At 47.8% G+C, this 24,012-nt stretch overlaps 2 protein-coding genes across 9 annotated transcripts in view; one reads left to right on the forward strand and one right to left on the reverse strand.

Moving 5' to 3' along the window:
• Positions 1 to 1,027: 1,027 nt before the first annotated feature.
• CIMIP2B (ciliary microtubule inner protein 2B) lies at positions 1,028 to 3,162 on the forward strand. Of its 3 annotated transcripts, none has more exons than XM_059143136.1 (6): positions 1,028 to 1,185; positions 1,623 to 1,813; positions 1,903 to 2,120; positions 2,330 to 2,381; positions 2,603 to 2,655; positions 2,900 to 3,162. In XM_059143136.1, exons 1-6 carry the CDS (start codon positions 1,130 to 1,132, stop codon positions 3,122 to 3,124), a joined length of 795 nt encoding a protein of 264 aa, XP_058999119.1. In that variant the 5' UTR covers positions 1,028 to 1,129; the 3' UTR covers positions 3,125 to 3,162. The 3 variants fall into 3 exon arrangements, with proteins under 3 accessions (XP_058999119.1, XP_058999120.1, XP_058999118.1); XM_059143137.1 differs by having other exon boundaries at positions 1,031 to 1,185; positions 1,590 to 1,813; positions 2,458 to 2,655; XM_059143135.1 differs by having other exon boundaries at positions 1,031 to 1,185; positions 1,590 to 1,813.
• RUSC2 (RUN and SH3 domain containing 2) overlaps positions 3,097 to 24,012 on the reverse strand; it is a 70,296-nt gene continuing 49,380 nt past the window's right edge. For 2 of the 6 annotated variants that reach the window (XM_059143128.1, XM_059143129.1), the window contains exons 2-12: positions 14,534 to 16,630; positions 8,566 to 9,195; positions 8,131 to 8,316; positions 7,830 to 7,970; positions 6,698 to 6,774; positions 6,317 to 6,491; positions 6,124 to 6,229; positions 5,379 to 5,425; positions 4,114 to 4,918; positions 3,882 to 4,019; positions 3,097 to 3,792 (exon numbers count right to left, since the gene is read on the reverse strand). In XM_059143128.1, the coding sequence (XP_058999111.1) occupies positions 3,591 to 3,792; positions 3,882 to 4,019; positions 4,114 to 4,918; positions 5,379 to 5,425; positions 6,124 to 6,229; positions 6,317 to 6,491; positions 6,698 to 6,774; positions 7,830 to 7,970; positions 8,131 to 8,316; positions 8,566 to 9,195; positions 14,534 to 16,562 (4,536 nt within the window). In that variant the 5' untranslated portion in view covers positions 16,563 to 16,630 and the 3' untranslated portion in view covers positions 3,097 to 3,590. The remainder of the gene's footprint in view (positions 3,793 to 3,881; positions 4,020 to 4,113; positions 4,919 to 5,378; positions 5,426 to 6,123; positions 6,230 to 6,316; positions 6,492 to 6,697; positions 6,775 to 7,829; positions 7,971 to 8,130; positions 8,317 to 8,565; positions 9,196 to 14,533; positions 16,631 to 24,012) is intronic. The other 4 variants (XM_059143130.1, XM_059143132.1, XM_059143134.1 and 1 more) reach the window with 4 other exon arrangements.

The following is a 24,012-nucleotide window of genomic DNA, read 5'->3' on the forward strand; positions in this document are numbered from 1 at the left end:
TCTTAACAAATGCTAATTTGTCACCAGTCTTAAAACCCAACATTACCATCATATTTCCTTTCCTTAAACTCCCACAGTAGAAAAATCCTTATCCACTGAATTTACTAACCAGTCACAGGTCTCCCATGTGTCTTAGAAACTTAGAGAAAATATTAGACAATAGAGAAGAAAGTTAAGTTTTAATAACTGAGTGCCAGGTGCTGGGGTAAATTCTTTCCCACACTGACTTTATCCTTAACAGCATCCTGGTAAGTTAGGTTATTTTAACCTTCATTTTGGGTTTAGGGAATTCACATTCAGCAGAAGTTATGTCACTTGCTCAGACGAGGTAAGGTTGGCTTGAGGCCACAAGCTAGTAGGAGCCCATGATAGCCTGACCTCAGGCCCATGGTCTTTCCTCTCCATCCTACATGAACTCCGTCCTACAAAGATTACATAGTCTTTGCTGGTACAAAACACATTTGTATATATTTGAGCCTCACAACAGTAGCAGGGGAAGTCCTGGTATCTGCATTTTGTAAGAGGTGCAGAGATAGGAAGTGACTTGCTGGAAGTCATGTGGAGCGTGGCTTTTCTGACTACAAAATATGCCTAGCAGGGCTTAACGGTTATTTGTTAAATGATAATCCAGATGATGGTGGGTATTTAGTAACTGTCAAAGTAAAACAATTGAAAAGCAACTTAATGTCACTGCTTAGAGGTCTCTAGGTTCCTTTTTCTCCCTGTCACCTCCCCTCTGGGATCCCCTAAGAGACCCTCCTTTCCCAGGAATTCCATCACTTTGAGTCAACACTCAACAAAGAGCAGCACTCACGTGTCTTCAAGGCAGGGGGTTTAAGAAGGAAGGGCCCTCTTTAAGATAGAGCTGAAAGGACCTAACAGTGTTTGTTCTCTCACCTGGAACGTGGAGGCAACACTCAGAGTTTCCCCTACGTCATAGGATGTATTTATTCTGGAGTAGACAAACCAGTGCGCCCCTGCTTTCCTGTTCTGCTAGCCTTAGTGTTTCTCCCCTCTCTCCTCTCTTGGCACCGCCTCCTGCCTCTGGCCCCGCCCCACAGCCCTGGACACAGTACACACAGCCTGGAGCTTCAGCTCCAAGGGAAACAAAAGCTGGATTCTCACGGCTATGACCAGCACCTTCATACCGGGGCTGAACCCTAAGAACCCTCATTATATCCCAGGGTAAGACTTCTACCTAAAAGTACACCCCTCCTTGCTTCTGGGAATAGGGATGTAAGGACAAGGGAGCTGTGCCACCCAGACCTTGGGGGCCAACAGACAAACTGGTATGGTAGGCCCAGGGCTGAGATATTTATGGTGCTGGATGGAAAAGGAAGAGCAAGGGGATAGTGGTAACTGGGCCCGGCATGAAGCTCTGTGTTGTCTTCTCCATGGTAACAGGGTAACAGTAGAGGGGAAGGGTTGAAAACCCAGAGAGGATGGAGAAATGCCTGCTTCAAACAAACATAGAGCTGAATCCAGGAAAAAAAAAAAAAAGGAAATCAGGGCTTCAGAGGTCTCTGTATATCTGGGGGTGGTGGAGCAGGGGGGAGTGTAGAGGCGAGCGGGTGAGTCCTATGCTACAGGTACACTGGACACTGCCCACTACTTCGGTTCAGCATGGGCCAGACCTATGGGCAGATGACCGGTCAGCTACTTCGAGGATCTCCTGGCCTAGCCTGGCCCCCTGCCCATCGCACACTTCTGCCTCCCATCCGGCCTCCGGCATCTCCTGAAGTTCCCAGGGGAAGCCTGCCTGTCAGGCGTGGGCATGAAAGACTCAGCTCCAGCATGATCCCTGGGTATACAGGTATGTATGGATAGTCTGAACAGATGTCCCGAACCTAGAATGTGTGCCCCAAACATTAATCAAAATCTTCCTTGCCCCCTTCCTCCCAGGTTTTGTGCCCCAGGCACAGTTCATCTTTGCCAAGAACTGCAGCAGGGTCTGGGCTGAGGCTCTAAATGATTTCACTCAGTGGTCTGGGGGACAAGTCAGTCAAGAGCTGCCAAAGGAGGCCGAGGGTAAAAAAGACACCAAGAAAGACCAAGAGCCAAAGCCTGAGTCAGAGCTGGAGGCAGAGAAGGAGCCAGAGCTGCAGCAAGAGGCGGAACAAGTGAGACCAAGAAGGGTAGAGGGGGTCCAGGGGCTTAGGAGTGGGGAGCCTGACCTCTTGTGAGGTCAGGCCGGTGGCCACGAGTAGCATGGCTATGGGTACCGGGAATGTGGACTCAACTGCCAGCTTCACCTTCCAGGGAGCTTCTGCTGGAGCATGAGGGCTGAATTGGATAGCCTTATTTTTTTCTCTTGACTTCTCCTCCCAAGGCTTCCCCCTATTCCATGGATGACAAAGATCCTCGCAAGTTCTTCATGCCAGGTGAGAGGAAGTGGGTAATGACTAAAGGCATGGGGAGGCCCCCAAACGGTCCTGACTCAGTATCCTCACCCCCCAGGCTTCACTGGTTACGTGCCCCGTGCCCGCTTCCTCTTCGGCTCCAGCTTTCCTGTGCTCACCAACCGGGCGCTGCAGGAATTTGGACAGATGTATTCAGGGGGCAGACCCCAGAAGGATCCCAAACCTCTCCCTCCACTTTCTAGGACCTACCCTCAGAACCTGGGCCTTTTACCTAATTATGGAGGCTATGTACCAGGTAAGGATAGCCCCAGAAGGGACTGGAATATTTGTGTGTGTGTGTGGAATGGGTGGAAGTGGCTTGGGAGAGTTGGAATAGATATGGGGGGGGTGTCCTTGGATCATGTACTTTAGCTTTCTCACTGTGCAAAAAAGGAAATGGAGATAGCTCACAGTGGGAAGTGGTGACTGGATTTTAGAGGGCTTAGAAACTGGTCTCCATGCCACTGGCTACAAGTGACATGACTCTCTTGTCCATACAGGGTATAAGTTCCAGTAATTCGGGCACACATATGGGCATCTCACCCATGATGCACTGGGCCTCACCACCCTCCAGAAGCAGCTCCTGGTGTAGGTACCTGGACTTCAAGGTCTTTCTTCTCTGTCTTCCTATCCCAGTCATCCTTTTGGAAGGAAGAGAAGTGGGCCCGAGGGTGGGGGGAGGCACAAAGAGAAATGGTTTGGAGGCCGAGCACCTTTTTTATTAATAGGTGTAATAAATAAATAAATAAATACATAAACAGAAGCCTGGGCTCCTCCTCCCTCTTCTGACCACCAGGCACTGGCCACAGCCTATTTACATTTGGGGGCTTAGGGAGCTGGCCCCAATACTGTCACCTCTCCTCCTACTTGGCCTAGGGAACCCTGCAAATGGGCCTCTGGTCACCTCCCTCCACAGGGACATGCTTATCTGTACCTATGGAAGGGCTGGCCCAGATGGGCTGGGGAAATCCTGGCAGCCCAGTGCTGCATCCCTTCCCTCCTTTCCTGGGTGGAGGTCTGGATGAGGTCACTGGGACAGTTAATGGGGAGTAATTAATACTGAGCACAGGGATGTATGGCCCCCAGCTCTCAGTCTACTCTCTGTGGCCAAGCCAGAGGGCTTGGGAAGGGCTCTCAGGCTCTGAGTCAGGGGTTATGAGGGTCCCTGAGGCCACCAGCATGCACAGGGCCTCAGTTTTGGCTGCTTCCTGGGGTTGGACTTGGAGTTGGGGTCAAGGTCACATAGGCCAGAGGCACCAGGCCGGTGTCGGGGCCACGGCTGCAGCGCAGCCAGTCTCCTCCAGCTGGCCCCAGCACCCGTAGGATATCTCCCTTGTGGAAGCTCAGCTGTCCAGGGCCTGTAGCCAGATGATGGCACAGTGCCTTCACCTCGCTGGGGAAACAACAAATGGAGGTCAGAGAAACCCCTCCCAAAGCCAAACCCAGCCCCCCCCCCCCCCAATCCTCTCTTCCAGGGCTTACCATGGAGGCTTGGAGGGCAAGACTGGGGAGTGTGGCTCCTGCAGGCTCTCCTTGGGCTCTGGCTCTCGGCGGGCACCCACCGTCTGTGCCACTAGTTGGAACATGGACTTGTCCAGGCTCAGCCAGTCAGACGGTAGCCTAGGGGAGAGCAACCGGGGCTCTAGCTCTATCTGTGCTTTGGCTTAGATAGGCTCCCCAAATCCCTCCATCTACACCTTGGGTTGCCTCTCACCTGTTTGTGGGCCGGGTCTCCCGCTGAGCCTTTCGGGAGCCAAAGAGGTGTCCCCACTTGATGCCCCCGGGTGAAGGCTCTGAGGCTCCTTCCTCATTTTCTGCTGGGGGGGCAGTGGATCCTTCCCTCTCCCGGCTACGCCTCAGCTCAGCCAGCACAGAATCGGGGGGGCTTCCCATCCAGAAGGGCCAGCCCCTGTCCCGGCCAAGGGTCTCCTCAGGGGCAGGGCAGGCCTCTGCCCCCTCAACTACTCCCTCTCGGGGGGGTGGTCCTCCGCCTCCGGCCCCTTTCTTTTTCTCACTGCTATTGCTGCCACCACGGGGGAACCTAGAGCCCTCAGTTGAGCCATCTATGTAGACCTGGGAACTCTGCATGAGCTGGTACCACCAGCCAGCCTGCCCGCCTCGGGCCCACCTGCCACGCCCTGAACCCCCAGCTGCCTCTGCCACCTCTTCTGTCTCCTCTTCCTCCTCGTCTTCTCCACCTTCAGGGGCACCCACACCCTTCACCCGCTCCCCATGGACTGCCCTATCCATGTCTCCAGGCCCCTCCTGGCCCCTGGCCCGGGCCAACTGCAATGTCGAGTGTGCAGACAGCAGCAGATCCTGGGATACCCGCAGCAGCTCCTTGTGTTGCCGCTGCTGCTGCCCACTTTGCAGGAGCCGGTGCTGGAATAGCAAGTCGAGGCTGAAGGGCAGCAGGGCCAGGGGCTGCAGTAGCAGCAGCAGTTCCTCGAAGAGGCCGGGGCACACGGTATGCGCTGCACTCAGGAAGCCCCATGGTTGGTAGTGGGTCTGGATGATATCTAGGGGAGCAAGAGAGAGAGCCTGAGCCCCACAGAGAAGGAGAGCCTGGCCTGGGGGGGGGGGGTGCCTCCAAGAAGTGGCCCTGGCAGAGCTGCTGCATACTGCTGCACAGGCTAGGCACTGTGGCTTTGGGTGGACGCCAGCGCAAAAGAGGCCGTTCGAAGTTGGTGCAGGTCGTGACCTCTACAACCCTAAGTGGCGGCCTCAGGTTCATAGGAGAGGTGTGGGGGTTCCTGGCCACCCTGACCTCCAGATTTCCTGAGTATCCTGCTGACTCCAAGGCTCTAACACAAGTAGAAGCTGGGGAGAGACTGGACTGGAAGTCCAGGCTCTGATGATCGCTTGGGTGGTCTCCTTCCCCACCTTCATCATCTGTAAAGAGCCATGTCTCCCTCTTCTGAGCCTCTGAGATCTGGCCTATATTGAGTTTGCAAGAGAGAGTAGTGTTCCGGGCATTACCTTCGTGGTTATAGAGGTGATTAAACCAGAACTCCAGGGACCGGATGCTGTAGGAAAATAGGCAGAGTTGAATCTTTGTGGAGACAGCCAGATGATAAGGTACAAAGGAGACAGACAGGGGGTCAAACATAGGGCAGAGGCATAGGTACACCTCCCTTCTATGGCAGGGATGTTACCTAGTTCATTTCATGTAAAATAGTTCTGGAAAGTCAGTGGGGGATGTTGGTTGGGAGGGGGGTGAACATGTGATTCAAAAGTCAATGACATCCCTCTAGAATGGATGTGGCTTGCCTAGGACCCCAAAAGTCAGGGCAGCTACTGAGAGTACAGGGTACACATCCCAAAGGGGATGACCCAGGATCATACTTGAGAAGCAAGGATACTGTAATGTGGATCTCAAGGGGATCTTATGGTCAGGCAGGATTTGGAAGTAGTGCTGGAATTGGGTGGATCAAGGTTTACAATATCCAAAGAACCACATTAATTTCCAAATAAGCCAGATTATGAATTTATAAAAGCAAAAGACCATGTTGGTGAGCAGTGCTAGAGGGCTATGGGTATGGTGGGAAACCAGGGACACACTGAGAGAGGCTGAAGCTAGATGGGGAGAAAGTGAGCCTGGGCCCTGGCCACAGAGCCTGCAAATTCCCTTGCCTCTCTCAGCCTAGGGATTTGGTTCCACAGACGTGGCAGAGCCCAGGGGTGATGGCTGTGGTTTGTCGCTCTTGCTTCCCCACACACTCACTTCAGCAGGCCGAGAATGAAGGCGTTGAAACGCATGGTGTGACTGGTGAGTTCTGGGAACTGGCTGACCTTGTTGTAGAGGCCATGCAGGACCTTGGTGGATGGGCCTGAGGGGAAGCCAGAGTTAGCAGTCACATTCCCAGTCTCCTGAATCTGAATCTTCGCCTGGGGTCATCTTGCCACCCAGCACTTACCTAGCTGTGTGGAAGCCTCAACCACACTCCACGGCATGTTCTTGCGTTGCCCAATGATGACATCTAGCACGAAGGCCTTGAGCCCATCCTCCAGCACAGCCTGGACTGCAGGGCACAAGTACTTCAGAACCAGGTGGCCCACATTGGGGCTCACAGAACTGTTTCCCAGCTTTGCCTGTGGATGCAGTAGAGAAGAAGAAGGAATCGTTTGAAGCCCGACCTTGGTCTTCTCTGACTCTCTTAGGCCTCAGCGTGCTTCTCTTGCAATCCCCAGCCCAAAGTACCCGATTCTGAGTTCTAGGTGCAGGAGAGCAGAAGGCGGCAGCATAGAATGGGTGAGGGTCAGCAAGGTAGAGCTCAGCTTGCCAGTTTTTTGCCTACCTTCACCCCAGGATCCCGGCTTGTGCCAAAATGGGCCACGATGAGGTCCACAGCAGTGTTAACCGCCTTTACCAGCCCTGCAAGTGAGAACTCCATGTGACGGGTTCCTAAGCAAGTCCCTCGGCAACTCAGCTGAAACTGAGTCCTCAGTGGAGAGAGAGAGGGGCGTCCACTCTCTCTCTCTGTCCCTGCACATGGCCCCGGCCCCTTCCTGTTTTTGCCCAGTTCTCAAGCCTTGTACTTTTTTCACTGCCAGTGGGCCCGTCCCAGCGATTGCCTCTTCAAGACCCTCTTGCTCCAGTCCTGGATCAAACTAACTATCCATCTTCTTCACTATAAGAAACCAGGCTAGTGGTTGTTGGAGAAAGTCCAGGGCCACTCACAACAGTGGCCGACAAGGGTACCTCTTTGACCTTTTTCGACACACTGCCTATGCTCTCACATTGCCAAGTTGTTACCCTCTTCTCAAACTCTTGGTTTGACTTTACCAAGAGAATAGAGGCCACTGGTCATCAATTCAACTTCATGATCCATTCAAAAGACATAACTACGTTCTATCTATCTTCCTTCCTGCCCCCCTCAATCTCTACCTTGCTCAAGGTTCTTCCCTTTTCCCAGCTTTGAACTCCCCACTCTGCCTCTACAGGGGACTTCAGCTTCATCCTTCTCCCTTCCCACAGCCTTCCCTTCAGCCCACAATTATGCTCAATTCTTTCCCCATCATCTCACTGAAACAGCCCTCTCTTAGTCCAGTGGTCCCTTATTTGCTGAATCTCTTAGTAGATGTTACCATCATGCCTACCCAAGCTGGTAGGCCCTGTGGTACTTATACTCCCATTAAAGCTCGTGGCCATTTATGACATGGCAATCTCCCTCACTCTCCTTAGCTCCCTGAGGTAAGAGACCAAAGCCTGATTCTTAAGCATCTGATAAATGATCCTTGTGCACTCATGCACACTCGCCTTACAAAATGCACAGACTTCAGCCTCTTGCCCCAGTTCCTGTGCTGATTCCTTTCTAGCACTTTCCCTATCTAAATAGGGAAATATTCTGGAGGACCAGACAGTAGGGCAATAGGCACAAAAAGGTACTGACAACAGAATTCCTGGCTTGACCTGGGGGTCATATTCACCTTTTTTCTGAAGCAGGTCAATGGAAATGGCCTCTGAGTTGCCATCTGGGGACAGACAAAACTCAGCTGGAGGCTTCTCAGTCAAGGAAAAGGGATCTTGGAAGTCAGGGCAGGTCAGTGGTAATGGCTTCACTATTTGACCTGGAAAGAAGAGAAAACTCAATCTCAAGCAACATCCTTCCAAGAGTCGCAGCTCAGTTCTGTGCCTCATACTCTCTGTGACATGCTCCTGTGGGACTGCCCCCTTCCCCAGCCCTTCCCGGGGCCTGCCCTGGGCATCCTGGGGACCTGGCCCACACACCATTCAGCCGGCAGTTCAGATGGCCAGCAGCACTGAAGGAGCCAGGGAACTCAAAGATGGGGTTCCTTCGGGCCAGCCGAGCATCCTGTGGCCTTCGGTCTAGGCTCCCTGACAATCCAGGTGGCCCTAGTGGGTTCTTCCTCCTGTATTCCCGCCACTTGAGTGCTTGAGGGGATAGGTGGTTGGCTGAAAGCAGAACAGATGAGCGGAAGAGACGGGCAAGAGTTAGCAGGAGACAACATTTCACATTCACCCAGTGTGGCCATATAAAATGAGGGCTGGGAGTGCTTGGATATTATTCATAGAAGCTGGGGAAGGAGATATAAACATTTTAACCCCTGACCCCAGGTCGGAGAATAAGAAAGCATTCACAGGCAGCCGGGGTAGTGGTGGTGGGGGTGTAGAAATGCTTGCGGTGGAGGGTAAAGCTCATACCGTTATTGGGCCTGGAGGCCATGCTGCCCTCACCACCTCCCCGGGCTAGGCTTTCTGCTCGACTGAGGCTAGATCTCCAGGAGCCCAGAGGAGGCAAGCTTCCTGTTCCATGGAGACGGTACTCAGCCAAGGTCAGTAGCTTCTGATCCTCCTTCTGTGGCTGCTGGGAGGTGGCAGGCCGGGCAACAGGAGGACAGGAGCGGCTCCATGGGGGTGGGCTTTCTGTGGCTGTGGCCTGCTCTGGAGGAGGGGAGCACGAGGTGGAAGCAGAAGAGTCGGTGCTGGGCCCAAAGGGGCCAGCACTGCGGATGGGGGAGTAGCTACCCAGGGGCGATGGGCGTGAGGTTTCTGGCTCAGGCCCAGCTTTTCTGGCACCTCTGTTGGCAGGTGCCTGTGACTCCCCTGAGGGAGCTAAGGCTGGGACTTGAGCAGTGGGGGCAGCCAGTGGGGCAGGCTGCTGTGCACGGCTGCAGCCAGAGAGGCCATAGAGCTGGGAAAGGCTATGGAGGGCACGGGCCTTGGCCAACTGCTTTGGGAAGTGGTGCTGGAACACGAAGGGCTGGATGGGCAGCGTGGTTGGCCTCTGCTCCTTGCTGTAGCGAAGGACTGGTCGGCTGTCCGCACCACCCCCTGTGGCAACAGTGATGAAGGAAGAATCAGAGAGACAGACCCTAGAACCCCCAGGAGAGGAAGCAAAGAAGCAGACAGATAATGCTCACAGGGGAGAGGGGAAGAGATGGGCAGGAAGGATGGGTTGTAGGAATTGAATGCGGGGTAAGGGCAATCCAAGTTTGGGAATGTGACAGTGCTCCTCCCATCTTTTATAGAACTTTTTCTATTTTTTTACGATGCTTAACTCTTCTGTACTCTTGACTAGTCACCCCTTTTTCATTTTCTTGACTTCAAGGGTGGGTGTATCTTAAGCCTCCATCCTTAGATCTCCCTTTACATTTTCTCCCCTGTATTGTTCAAGTTCAGACATTCATACAGAAGGCTCCTGAACCCATAGCTTTAGCCCCCACCTTCCCCTTAATCTTTGGATTATTCTGCTTGAGGATTCTGCTTTCACTTAAAATGTACTATTTTAAGCGTGTCTGGGTGGCTTAGTCAGTTAAGCATCTGACTCTTGATTTCGGCTCAGATTATGATCTCAGGCTCTGTGTTGGGCTTGGAGCCTACTTAAGATTCTTTCTCTCCCTCTGGGGTGCCTGGGTGGCACAGCTTGTTAAGCCTCTCACTCTTGGTTTCGGCTCAGGTCATGATCTCATGAGTCATGATCTCATGGGTAGTGAGATCAAGCCCCATGTTGGGCTCTGCTCTCAGTGGGGAGTCTGCTGGAGATTCTCTCTCACTCTCTCCTTCTTTCTCTGCCCCTCCCCTGCCTCACTCACTCTAAAATAAATAAAATCTTAAAAAGAAAAAGACTCTCCATCTGCCCCCCTCCCCATCAAAATTTTGCTATTTTAAGTAAGTTCATCTATCACCTTTCCTCTCATGACTTCCATTTCTGTCAAGGGCAGAACTACCATTTCCTTTTTTCTAAGCCTAAAGAGTTGGGAGTAAGGATCACAGATATTCAAGGTAAGATGTTATTTACTTCAAGCTTTTGCTCATCACCAGTCTCCACTAAAGCTGACTCACTTCATTATTAAGCAAATCTAACTATAACATTTCTTCATTTGCAGCTGGAATCAGCCTCCTGTCACCTCCATCCACCCCATTCCTACTCTTTCATGATCCTGGCACTGGAGCCTCAGGATCCACATTTGCTCCCTCTACACAGAGCTGTGGTCCCCAACACTGGTCCTCTCTTGTTCTTTCAGCCAATCTTCAGGTCAGCGTCTCTCAACACACAGGGCTCAGAACTAAACACAAAATTCCAGGATACTGCACAGCCTGTCTTTGTGTGAGCTGTGCTTCTAATAAAACACTGCACACACTATAAACATCTGAATTGACACAAGGTGGTGCTACAAGCTTCCACGAAGCCAGAAACCCTGGGTGTGGCTCACTAGACAACTCTGGCTCAACAAATCTATGAGACAGGAATTAATATCCTTACCTGACAGCTCAGGGTATTGGAAATTTAGAGAGACTAAGTCATTTGTCCAAGGTTACACAACTAGGAAGTGCCAGAGCTAGAATTCTGCCTAAGCCGGAGTCTGACATAGGGGCTAATGTTCTCTTTATCACACTGCACTACACAGGAAATGGTATCCCTCATCTTTTCCCATTTATTTACTTCATTGATTCTTAAGGGGATAGTGATCACAACCCCAACAGGGAGGGGTTTCAGAATCACTCCCAGGGAATATATTCAAAATATACCCTCCTGTCATCTCCAATCTGTGCTTAGAGAACAACCTTTGTCATTCTCCCTTGCTTATTACTATGCTCCAGCCACAATTCCTTCTGCCCTTAAACATGCCAAGTTAATTAACATCTCAAGGTCTTTTGCACCTGCTGGTTCTACCCGAAATCATCTCATCATTCAGGCATCAGTTCAAATATCACCACCTCAGTGGTGACCACCCCAGTCCCTCTGGGAAGTCACCCTCTGTCTCATTATCCTGTTGTATTTTCTTTTCAGCATTTTATCCCTATTAGAAATTATCTTATTTGTTCATTATCTATTACTCCTCATAAGGACTCCAAAAAAGCAGGGCTTTGAGTTGTTCATTGATGTATCCTCAGTGCCTAGACTAGAGCCCAGTACATAGTAGGTACTGAATAAATACCTGTTAAATGAATGAATCCCCATGGTCACCCTTGGTTCAGGCTAGTCTTGCTGCAACCAGATCTTACATAAGTCAGATTTCTTCATAAAATACCAGTTTTATCCCCTGTGGCCCTACTGCCCACAGAATGAAGTCTAATCTTCTCAAATAGGTATCCACACTTGCCACCAATTAGATTGCTCCACTCAAACTCACACACCTGCCATAGACACCGCTCTTCCCACCATATTCCCATCTTTCAGTACACAGCCTTTCCTGTTGGGAATGCCTCCTTCCTTTCCATTTATTTAAATACCAAATTTCAAGGCTGAACTGACCCTGGCTTTCAGATTAGGCCTTCCCAACAGTAGCTTTATTATGCCTGCTATATAAAGTATGTTTGAATTAGACTGTTTATTTCTACTCTTAAAAAAAAAAAATCCTCCCCAGGTCCCCAGCATAGGGTTTGAGGCAGAGGAATGAGATAAGGGAGGAAGGAGGGGTCTGACCTGGGGAGTGGGTCTCAGTTTTGTCCCCAGGGAATACAGAGACTAAGGTTTCTTGCTTTTCTGTGGGACAGCCCTTGAGAAAATCAGAGACCACATTCACCCAAGTTTGCTGTTCTGTAGGTGACACAACCACAGTCCTTCAGTTCCTTCTTAAAATGAAGTACCCAGAACTTGCAGGTGAGTGCTAACTGTTCAGAGGAGTAGAGGACTATCTGCTTCCCCCTTCTGGCGTCTATCAATGAAGACAGTCATTTGAACTGTGTGGAAGCCCTTCCAAACTGCTGACTCATTCTGAATGTGCAACCAATTAAATATCACAAGTTAAGTCCAGCTTACCTATCAAACTTCACATTAGCCCCTGCTTTTTTGTTTTGTTCTTTCCAGATTTGGTAAGATCTTTTTGAATCTTGATTCTGCTGCTCAGGATGTCAAAGAGATCTCAGCTTCTTTTGTCATTCATGAATTCATTGAATTGTCATTCACTCTTTAATTTAAAAAAAAAAAACCATACAGAATTGAGAGAGGAACCGTATGGGAGGTCACTGGAGACTTATGCAACAGAACAGCATCTCTATATGAAAAGTCTTACCCAATGATTAAAAACACACACACACACACACACACACACAACGCTTTAAAATGCCTCTCCCATCTCTGACCAGGACTGTTCTTGCCTTCAGAATGTCAGCCACAGCATCCCCTGGGCTGAGTGGCACCCACCAGGTAGTGAAGTCTAATAAGGGAGTGAGACTCTGGCCAATCTCTGCTGTTTCAGAACCCCCTCCTCCTTGGGGCCTCCCCTTTCATCCTCTACCCCAAAGACAGCTTCTCTGTGTCTTTTTAAGAGTGTGAAGTCTTTTCAGGCTATGATCTCCCCAACAGCAGAGATTACACCATTAATGGTTCTTTAACCCACTCCCAAGCCAAAGGACCCGACCCGAGCCCACAGCATAGCACATGCCCCTTTATCTCCCTTTCCCTGCTTTGTCTCTTCTTCCAAACCCTCTGAGATCTGCTTCCCCCCTCACTACTCTCAAATGTTGTTTTCGGGATTCTTCAGCCTTAATGTTAGCAATTTCTCTTCAAAACTTTGTTGAACTCAACTCTTTTTTGAAACTTTCACCTCCTCTAGTGCCTGTGGCTTTACTCTCCCCTGATTTTCCTAATTCTTCTCAGAACCTTTGAGTGTTGCTCTGCTCACCCTTAAATCATTATATCCTCAGGGCTCTCTGTCCTTGTTCCCTTTACAACTCCACACATTCTCCCTGGGGGCTCTCATCTACTTGAAGCTTCAGCTACCTCGATTATTCTGATGATTTTGATCTTTGTGGTCTCCTGACCCCCAGGGCATCCTTTCCAATTCGCCTTTCACCCAAACAACCAGTGATCTTTCTAAAATGCAAAGACCATCCCATTAAGCTATTAAAAACAACCAAAATGCCACTTCCCTGATTAAAATCCTTCAATAGTTCCCTCCACACCCTACCAAATTATTTGGCTATACCAAATTATTTAGAGTTTTTGTAAGCATCAAGTTATTCTTCACCTTTGTGGTTTCACACAGACAACTGTATGAACCCAGAATAAGTCTCTGCAAAGCCTATTCCTCAACCTCTTTCTAGACTGGCTTTATTTTTTTTTTTTTTTTTTAATGCATGTTTGAGTTCCATTTGGTTTTTATTTTTTATTTTTTTTTTTAATTTTTTATTTTTTATAAACATATATTTTTATCCCCAGGGGTACAGGTCTGTGAATCACCAGGTTTACACACTTCACAGCACTCACTAAATCACATACCCTCCCCAATGTCCATAATCCCACCCCCTTCTCCCAAACCCCCTCCCCCCGGCAACCCTCAGTTTGTTTTGTGAGATTAAGAGTCACTTATGGTTTTAGACTGGCTTTAAATACAAATTGTTAGCAGTCTTTCTCTGACATTTTAGTCTGTCTAGAGATGCCCAGTACTGTACACCTTCATCTCTGGTTTTTGTTCTTAAGTAGGCTCCAATACAGGGCTTGAACTCACGATCCTGAAATTGAGACCTCAGCTGACATCAAGAGTTGGCTGCTTAACCAACTAAGCCACCCAGCGTGCGCCTCACCCCATCTCTGTGTATTAATGATGTTACCTTTTCTGTTTTCATCCATAGTCAGAATTCCTTGAGGCTAGAGACTATCCCTCACATCTATCACCAACATTTAACACAGAGCATTTATATAACAACTATTTAAATGGAATAAAATAAATAGGGAAAGAGCAGGCCCAGGATGCTTAAAGGTGAAGTGTCTGGATTCAGGCTCTTTGAAGAGCAGCAACAATCACTGACCAAAGAACAAACCTCACTGACACCCAGTGTGGTTTGCCTATGGGACATATCTCTTAGGCACTGTAAATTCCTAAATGTCCCAAACTGAACTTGGGACTTTCTCCTTTTTCCAGGAAATCCACTTTTACATCAGTGTCTGTGGTCCCTATCCATGAACCATCATCTTTCCAGTCATCAAGGCTTACTATCACAGTCTTCTGCATACTTCCTTTCCCAATATATCAATCTCTGACATTTCAGTGTTATTTTTTATCCTTCCCTCCATTACAACTGTAGGACATGACCTGGACTGGAAAGATGATGGATCTAGGCTGAGGAACCTTTAGTGGTTATGGTTAGGGTGGTTGCTAGGGCCCTATCACTGAGGAGGCCATGCATACATATCCTGGTATTCTCCAGCCTCTAAGTTCCTTACCGTCAGCTCTAGCTCTTGCATCCTTCTGGGTATGGCTGTTGGCTGGGCTCCCTGAGAGAGCAGACCCTGGATCCATCAGCTGGGCCAGGGGTCCTTGCCCAGCAGCTCTGAGGCTAGCAGGTGGCATCTCACTGGACTGGGGGCCCTGACAGACCTGGGTGGACCAGGACTCTGGGCCAATTATGTCCATGCCGGGCCCTGAGGGCATGGGTGGTAGGCTGTGGCTACAGCGAGTGCCCTCGTCCAGTGGGCCCACCCTATCTTGTTGGGCTTCTGGGATGGGTGAGAACTCTTGGGAGGAGTCCCCAATGCTCACTCGGAGTGGAGGGGAGCCAGAGCCTGCAGCCTTCTTCCGGCCCTTGGCGAGCTCAGCAAAGGAGGTGACTCGCCGAGGTGGTGAGCCAGGCCCAGCGAGGGCCGCGGGACCCTCACTCAGGCGCACTGGGCAACTCAACATGCGTTCCAGTGAGCCCAGGCGGACAGGAGGGCTGCGCGCGAGGCTGCGATCACAGCTCCGAGAGCGCTGGCGTCCAGTGCTAAGGTTGGGGGGTGAAGTGTTAGTATACACTTGCCCCTCGATCACACCGGGGCCCATAGGAGCTGCTGCTTCCACCGAGGAACCCACCACTCCTTGTTCTTCTGTCTGGACTTCTGGCCTCTGGAATAGGTAATACTCAGAGGGCTGGCTAGGGCCAGGGTCTGGGCCAGGGCCTGGTGCAGGGCTTATCTTGGTGTGTTCTTCAGAGCAGCTGGTGATGGAAGAGCCAGCTGGGCTTGGGGATGACTGGGAGGAGAGGTCACAGGTGACAAGTTTATAGTAATTCTGGGTGGCCACAACAAGACGGGCCTGGCTCTGGAAGCAGGCTGTGAGGTCAGCCACACCTGGGCAGGGCTCACAGTGTGGGCGGTAGGAGTTGCAGTTGGCATCGAGCTCAGGAGATGAGGCATGAGGACAGCCATAGCTCCCTTCCCTTCCTCCGCTGTCAGGGTGGTGGGACTCACAAGACATCTTCGACTCGGCTGGGGAGGGCTGCAGGTCCAGGTAGAAGGCGCCAGGGTCTGAGTGGCTACAGAAAGAAGAGTTGCTGCAAGACTGTGGGGCGGAGTTGAGATTGGCACGGGAGTTGCCATGCATCTTGTTGTAGAGGGTGCTGAAGGTGACCAGCACACCATCTGAGCTGTTGCAGGAGGAGTCACTCACGTAGCCCATGGACTGGTCAGCCGCCTCGGACTGACTGGAGGTGCTACTGCAGCGGCAGTGCTGAGGCCCCGAGCCTGAGCATCCTGGGTTCCTTGGGGACTCATCTGAACTGAGCTTCCATTCCTGATCGAAGGAAAAGCCAGAGGTATCACTGGCTCCACCCCCACTGCCACTCCCCCCAGGTCCCCCACACTCATCCAGCTCCATGGTCTCTGCTTCCAGGTCTGGCCGGCAGCAGTGGCTAGGGCTGCAGTGCTGGCTCTCCAAGGTGGCCACCGGCTCCTGTTCCTGCCCCTCCACTACTCCAGCCCGACTACGCGTTGCCCCCCATGGCCTGCCCGCTCTGGGGCCAGGTGGTGGCAGCTGGAAAGGGGACAGATGGAAGGTGGGTTGACCAGCCCCATGCAGGTGGAAGGACTGCTGGGTGGCACTATCACCAATGCTGTCGTCATACAGATCACTAAGTCCTGGCTCAGCCGCACCCTCCTGCAGCAGGAAAGGATTGTGCCGTTTAGGGGCCCCAGGGCCTCTGCCATCCCGAACCCTACTCTTCGTGCTGTCTGCAGGCCGTGCGGATCCCCCTGCAGCAGAGTGCAGACTGTTGTATAGCAGCGAGTCAGCTTGTCCTAGGTCTTGATCAGGCTGGGTGATGCCCAGGTCAGGGGGGCAGAAAGGATTGGATCTGGTGCTCCCACTACCTCCACTTGCCCCTCCACAGCACTGCCTGTCTGGGACCTGACAGTGCACCAGGGGGATGTGGTGGACGATGAGGGTCTCTCCAGCCAGCTTTGGGGGACTATCCATTCTGGAAATTTCGAACAAGGGCATCAACAGCACCAGACACTGCCCCCGGAGCCCAGTGGGGCAGAACACATTTCATCAGGAGAGCTTGGCACCTGGAGAGAGAGGGAAAGAAAGGGAACCTAATGTCACCTCCCTGGAAGTCAGGGACATGCCCTTCCCCAAAGCATTTTCAGATGGAGAAGAGCCCAAGGGGAGAAAAGACTCAGAGTCAAGATGGAGCTTGAGAGCACAGCCTGACAGAGTAAGGCCACCCTGCTGGACTTTCCACATGGCACTGGTCCAGCTCCTGAGTGCCTGCTCCATTCCACATCAGCCATGCATCCACTCGTGACAAAGGGCAAACCCCTTTTCATGCCACCTATGAAGGTCTGGGGATCTCAAGAACAGTAATTTCTCCTTTTCTTTCAAGGACATGTTCTTAGCAGTAAACGATGATGATAAGTCCCAACTACAAAAAAAGCATGAAAACTTCGAAAAATCATCTAGGATGCTGAAAGGGTGCTCGGCCCTGAGGGGGACAGAGAGATGCCATAAACCCAGCTACAGTTTGCCAGCTCTCAGACAGGGGTAAAATCATGAGTACGAACTACATCATGTACTCACGGCAATAAGCTATTAATTTTGCAAGAAAACTGTTTTTTAAATATTCTGTATGGTTTGCCCCCATGTCACTTCATTTTCTCCTTTGAGCCCCAGAATGCTTGTCCCTCTCTGCTGGCTGTGGGCTAGCTAGCGATCCTCACTCTCCCTCCTACTGTCCTGGAGCTTCTACATTTTTCCTTTTTCAAGACTTTATTTTATTTAATTTAAGATTACTTATTTATTTATTTGACAGAGAGAGAGATCACAAGTAGGCAGAGAGGCAGGCAGAGAGAGAGGAAGGGAAGCAGGCACCCTGCTGAGCAAAGAGCCCGACGTGGGACTCGATTCCAGGACCCTGAGATCATGACCCGAGCTGAAGGCAGTGGCTTAACCCACTGAGCCACCCAGGCGCCCTTCAAGACTTTATTTTTTTAAAGATTTAATTTATTTATTTGACAGAGACACAGTGAGAGAGGAACACAAGCAGTGGGGAGCGGGAGAGGGAGAAGCAGGCCTCCCGATGAGCAGGGATCCTGACATGGGGCTCTGTCCCAAGGCCCTGGGATCATGACTGGAGCTGAAGGTAGACACTTAATGACTGAGCCACCCATGCACCCCTCAAGATTTTATTTTTAAGTAATCTCTGCAGTGATTGTGGGGCTGGCACTCACAACCCTGAGATCAGGAGTCACATGCTCCATTGGCTGAGCCAGCCACGCACCCCTGTCCTGGAGCTTCTTGAATACAGAGACCGAGTTGGGCATTAGAGTGACTACAAGTATGGGTGAAGCCAACCTTCTTCTCACTGAGGGAATGGGTGTCTATTTCTATCACTTTTGTATCACTCAGGCACACAGAAAGCCTAGCAAACATCATAGGCATAATACACTCCCGATGTATTATGTCTTATGTATTATGTATTATGTATCTGTATCCGGCTCAGGATACAGATCTTCTGAAGTGCCCAAATTCTGCCCAGTTTCAGTCCAGAACTTTCACTATCAGGATCCCCTAGAAAGTATTCTCTTCCCACTTTTTCCTCTAACAGGCTAAGGTAAAGTTCTCTCCTGTTCAAAGTCTCCTGGTCCCAAGCACACAGAGCCCATTCGGAGATTCTTTGGTCTGCTGGCTGGACTGTGGCCAAATGGCTTCTTCAAATTCTAGTCTCCTGTGCTACCAAGTTCAAGTCCTAACAGTCGTTGCTTGCTTAGACTCCTCCTATCTATTTTTTGCTAATTCATTCATTTCTCTTCCTTCCTTTTTTATTCCTGTCATTTTCCTTCCACCCACTATGAATCTAATTGCTCAATGCCTAAGTTTTCCGTCATTTAGTTGAATGCTTAACATCAATTTTTAAAAATTTAACTCATTTAGATTACAGGATCACAGCTCTTCATGTGGAGTATAGGAAAGATCTGGGTAAGTCACACATGCTCAAGGACATGAACAGGCAAAACATAAATGAAAAAATTCAAGTGGCTGATCAATACGTATGTGAGGAATACAGTTTTAAAAATTTATAAATTAAATTACATCAATAATAAAAAGCGAGTGTTGATCTTTTCTCCCCGCCACCCCCCACCTTTACTTTCTGAGAGGAAGACTTCTTTGTTGGACTTCCAACCCTTTGGGAGTTGATTGGAGTAATGAGTTCATATGGAGAAAAGTAGAAACCAGAGAGGCTAAACTGAGCTATGAGGTTTGAGTTCTACAAGAAAACATGGAAATAATATTTATCATCTTGGATTGGGTGATGGTTTCTCAGATATGATAGATAAGGTGGACTTCATAAAATTTAAAAACCTTCATGCTTCAGAGGATACCATCAAGAAAAGACAATCCACAAAATGGGAGAAAATATTTGCAAAGAGATTACTGATCAAAATATATGAAGAACTATTCTTATAACTCAACAATAGAAAGACATATAACCCAATTAAAAACTAGACAAAGAACTTCAATAGACATTTCTCCACAGAAAACTTACAAATGGCCAATAAACACATGGAAAGATGCTCAACATCATTAGTCATTATAGAAATGAAAACCACATAGATACCACTTCATCTCCACCATGATGTCTAAGATAAAGGATAGTAACAAATGTTGGTGAGGATGCGGAGATATTGGAAACTCAACCTTGTTTGAGGCATTGTAAAATGGTACAGCCACTTTGGAAAATCAGTCTGACAGTTCCTTAAAATGTTAAACATAGAGTTACCACATGACCCAGCAATTCTACTCCTGTGTATATATCCAAGAGAAAGGAAAACACATGTTCACACAAAAGTTTGTATATTAATATTCACAGCAGCATTCACAGTAGCCAAAAAAGTTGTAGCAAGCCATTATCCATTAACAGATGAATGGATAAACATAATGTGAAACAGAGGCACCTGGCTTGCTCAGTTGGTAAAATATGTGATTCTTGATCTCAGGGTCTAGACTTCAAGGCCCACTCTGGGTGTAGAGCTTATGTACTTTATTTTTTAAATTTGGTTTCTCTTCTTTTCTTTTCTTTTTTTTTTTTTTTTTAAAGATTCTATTTTTTTTTTTTTTAAGATTTATTTATTTATTTATTTGACAGAGAGAGAGATCACAAGCAGGCAGAGAGGCAGGCAGAGAGAGAGGAGAAAGCAGGCTCCCTGAAGAGCAGAGAGCTCGATGCGGGGCTCAATCCCAGAACCCTGAGATCATGACCTGAGCTGAAGGCAGGGGCTTAACCACTGAGCCACCCAGGCGCCCCTTAAAGATTCTATTTTTAAGTAATCTTTTGACCCAAGGTGGGGACAGAACCAACAACCCTGAGATCAAGCGTTGTGCACTCCAACAACTAAGCCAGCCAGGAGCCCCAGTGTAGATAGATAGATAAAGCTGCAAAAAACCCCCGATGTTAAAAAATAATTTGATATAGGGGCGCCTGGATGGCTCAGCCATTAAGCGTCTGCCTTCGGCTCAGGGCTTGATCCTAGGGTTCTGGGATTGAGCCCCGCATCAGGCTCCCTGCTCAGTGGGAAGTCTGCTTCTTCCTCTCTCACTCTCCCGGCTTGTGTTCCCTCTCTCGCTGTGTCTCTCTCTGTCAAATAAATAAATAAAATATTTTAAAAAAATTTGATATATGCATGCGATAGAATATTATTTAGCAATAAAAGGAATCAAGTAGTGATCAATGCTACAATCTGAATGAACCTCAAAAAGGTAAGTGAAAGAAGCCAGTCAGTCATAAAAGGCTTCTTTGTATGGTGTTGTATGATTCCATTTATACGAAATGTCCAGAATAGACAAATCCAGGGAAACAGAAAATAGATTAGTGGTTGCCGGGGACTGGGGAATGGGGAGTGACTTCTAATGGGTACAGAAGTTCTTTCTGGGGTGATGAAAATGTTCTGAAATCAGACAGTGGTGATAATTATGAAAGTCTGTCAGTAAAATAAAATCTATAGATTTTTATGGTATGTGAATTATACCTTAACAAAGCTTTTATTTAAAACCTTTTTTAAAAATAGAAAAAATATTAGGATTTATGAGAAGAGGAAAGGGGAGATGAGGAAGGGAATGGGTGTTGAGCAATGGAGAGGATTAGGCATTTGCAGACACAAACTGAGAAAGACAAAAGAAAGAAAGCTGCCTTCAAGTATGGGATTTTGTTGAGAGGAATAAAGAGGATTTTTAGGAAATTTAGCTATGAAGTACATGAGATAATTTTCCCTTCACGACTCCCCATCTCTTTTCTTCCTTCACCAAGAAAACTTGGGTTCAAATATATATGCTACAAGGATAACAGAAAGTTGCAAACAACCTAAAATTCCAGTAGTAACAATCCACAAAAAAGTACAGAGCAGAGTATCATTAAAATAATATGTTAAGGGGCGCCTGGGTGGCTCAGTGGATTGCCTTCGGCTCAGGTCATGATCTCAGGGTCCTGGGATCGAGTCCCACATCGGGCTCTCTGGTCAGCGGGGAGCCTGCTTCCCTCTCTCTCTCTCTCTGTCTGCCTCTTTGTCTACTGTGATCTCTCTCTGTCAAATGAATAAATAAAATCTTTAAAAAAAAATAATATGTTAATATGATTACTGACTTGGGAAAATGTTAATAAAATGTTAAGTAAAACTGCAGATTACAAACAGCATGTAGAGTATGACACCATTTTTGTAAATAAATACATGTCTATTACGTGTCTTAGTCTGTTCAGGCTGCTATGACAAAACATCTCAGACTATGTGGCTTATAAACAGAGAAATTTATTTCTCACAGTCTTAGAGCCTGGGAAGTCCAGGATCAAGGTGCCAGAATGGCTGCATTCTGCCCTCTTCCTTGTTCATGGCTGGCACCTTCTAGCTATATCTTTATATTGTGTAAGGGACAAGGGAGCTCTCTGGAGCCTGTTTTGTAAGAGCACTAATCCCACTCATGAGGGCTTTGTCCTCATGAGCTATCACCTCCCAAGGCCCTATCTCTTACTACCACTACCTTTGAGGTTAGGATTCAACATATGAATTTTAGGGGACACAAATATTCAGACCGTATCAATATGCATGAGAGAAAATTTGAAGGCATATACAACAAAATATTAATAGTGCTTAACTCTATTGAGCAATGTCGGATTATTTTTAATTTTACTGTTTCATCTATGTTTTCTTTTTAAATTTTTATTTAAATTCAGTTAATTAACTATAGTGTATTATTAGTTTCAAAGGTAGAGTTCGGTGATTCATCAGCATATAACACCAAGTGCTTATTACATCATATGCCTTCTTTTTTTTTTCCATATGCCCTCTTTAATGCCCATCATCCACTTCCTCAACCCCCTACCTACCATCCCTCCAGAAATCCTAGTCATTTGTATTTTCTAATTTGTATATAATAAATATCTATTATGTACATAATTTAAACAGTTTTGTTTTTCTCTCTCTTTTAGATTTGGGCGGAGAGGTGCGGGAGAGACTCTCAAGCAGGCTCCACACCCAGCACGGAACCTGGCAATGGTGCTTGATCTTACAACCCTGAGATCATGACCTGACCTGAAATCAAGAGTCAGATGCTTAACCAACTGAACCACCCAGAGCCTCATTTTGTTTTCTTTAAACAACACAGATACAGTGGGTTCAGGGCTTAGAGAGGGCAGCTTCCCCTTACATAGAGTATTAAGTTTCCCCAAAGTCTAGGCTATCATGTGACACCTGGACTAAAAGGAGCATAGAAAACTGTCTTGTACAGATAGGAGTACTTTCAGGAAAACCTATGGGCTACAGCCATCATTTGATCTTCAGTGAATAGCAACCAACCCCCCGTCCCCAGCACGATTTTCAAGTAGCATTCACAAATAAAACGTACACACATAAGAACTTTTGATTTGATTCACAAAATTATTACTGAGTCATACAGGCTTCATAATGGAAAAACATAATGACACAGAGTCTAGAAGGCTGATCCTCTAAACCAGGGAGAGAGAATAAATGGATACATTTATCCTCCCTTGGCTGGAGGATACAGAGAGCTGTATTACAATGTTGTTTATGTATCTGTCTCCCAAACTAGAGTTCATTCCCTGAGGTTAGAAACTGGAATATAGTCAACTCCGTGTCCCCAGAACCTATACATAGTGCTCGGAATGTGGTAAGTGCTTGGTTATTTGTGGACTCATAAACGTGACTTGTTTATCTTTTTATAATTGAGTTGTAGGAGTTTTAAAATTTCCTTTGTCAGATAGGTCTTTTTTTTTTTTTTTTTTTAAGATTTTATGTATTTATTTGACAGAGACAGTGAAAGAGGGAACATAAGCAGGGGGAGTGGGAGAGGGACAAGCAGGCTTCCTGCCAGCAGGGACCTGATGTGGGACTTGATCGAGGGATCCTAGGATCATGACCTGAGCCAAGGCAGATGCCTAAGGAATGAGCCACCCAGGCACTCCCATCAGACATATCTTGAGAATATTTTCTCTTAGCTTATCTTACATTTGTTTTCTTTTTCTTTTCTTTTTTTTTTTTTTTTTAAAAGATTTTATTTATTTACTTGAGAGAGAGACAGTGAGAGAGAGCATGAACGAGGAGAAGGTCAGAGAGAGAAGCAGACTCCCCATGGAGCTGGGAGTCCGATGCGGGACTCGATCCTGGGACTCCAGGATCATGACCTGAGCTGAAGGCAGTCATCCAACCAACTGAGCCACCCAGGCGTCCCTTACATTTGTTTTCTTAATGTTGCTTTTCAATTAATGGGAAGTTTTTAATTATATAAAATCACATTTATCTTTTTCTTTTTTTATGGTTAAAGCTTTTCATGCCTTATCTAAAATGTCTTTGCCTATCCCAAGATCATGAAGAAAATTTTTCCTTTTTTCCCCCCTGAAAGCTGTATAATTTTAGCTTTTATATTTAGGTTGTGTTGAATTCTATTTTAACTATAAAACTACATCACTGGTGGATTCATTTTATATTTTTGTATCTTAGAGAAGGTCTTATTCCTCCCTGATCTCCACACAACCAAGGGAAATGCCTGCCCAAGAGTTCCTTCACAGACAACTCTAGGTCAGCCAACTAAGGTGAAGTTCTGCAGACATCCTATGCGATTTTGTACTCATGCCTCTGCCCCCCTCCCCCAAATATGTTGTCTCACTGATCCTCACAACAACTCACCAAAGTAGGCAGAGCCACTTTCATTTTAAAAAATGAGGAAAGCAACAATCAGAAAAAAAAAGGACTTGTCCAAGATCACTCAATGAATAAATGACAGATTAAGACAGGACTCAGGAATCTTACCTTTTGATCAGTTAAGAATGTAATGAGAGTATACTGTACATGAGACCTTATTTCAAACACCACAGAGCACATACCTCTTAGACTTCTTTCTTGGGAATAACTTGTTCTATAATAATAAGTTTAATACTGCAGCCCAT

The sequence above is a fragment of the Mustela lutreola genome, chromosome 12, assembly GCF_030435805.1.
Source record: "Mustela lutreola isolate mMusLut2 chromosome 12, mMusLut2.pri, whole genome shotgun sequence".
NCBI lineage: Eukaryota > Metazoa > Chordata > Mammalia > Carnivora > Mustelidae > Mustela > Mustela lutreola.

Excerpts from the sequence above, each read along its gene's own strand:
- CIMIP2B (XM_059143135.1), top strand. The coding sequence starts at position 1,130 with ATGACCAGCACCTTCATACCGGGGCTGAACCCTAAGAACCCTCATTAT. Across the intron at positions 2,121-2,329 it reads TGCAGCAAGAGGCGGAACAA|GCTTCCCCCTATTCCATGGA; the intron begins GTGAGACCAAGA and ends TCTCCTCCCAAG. Across the intron at positions 2,656-2,899 it reads TTATGGAGGCTATGTACCAG|GGTATAAGTTCCAGTAATTC; the intron begins GTAAGGATAGCC and ends TTGTCCATACAG.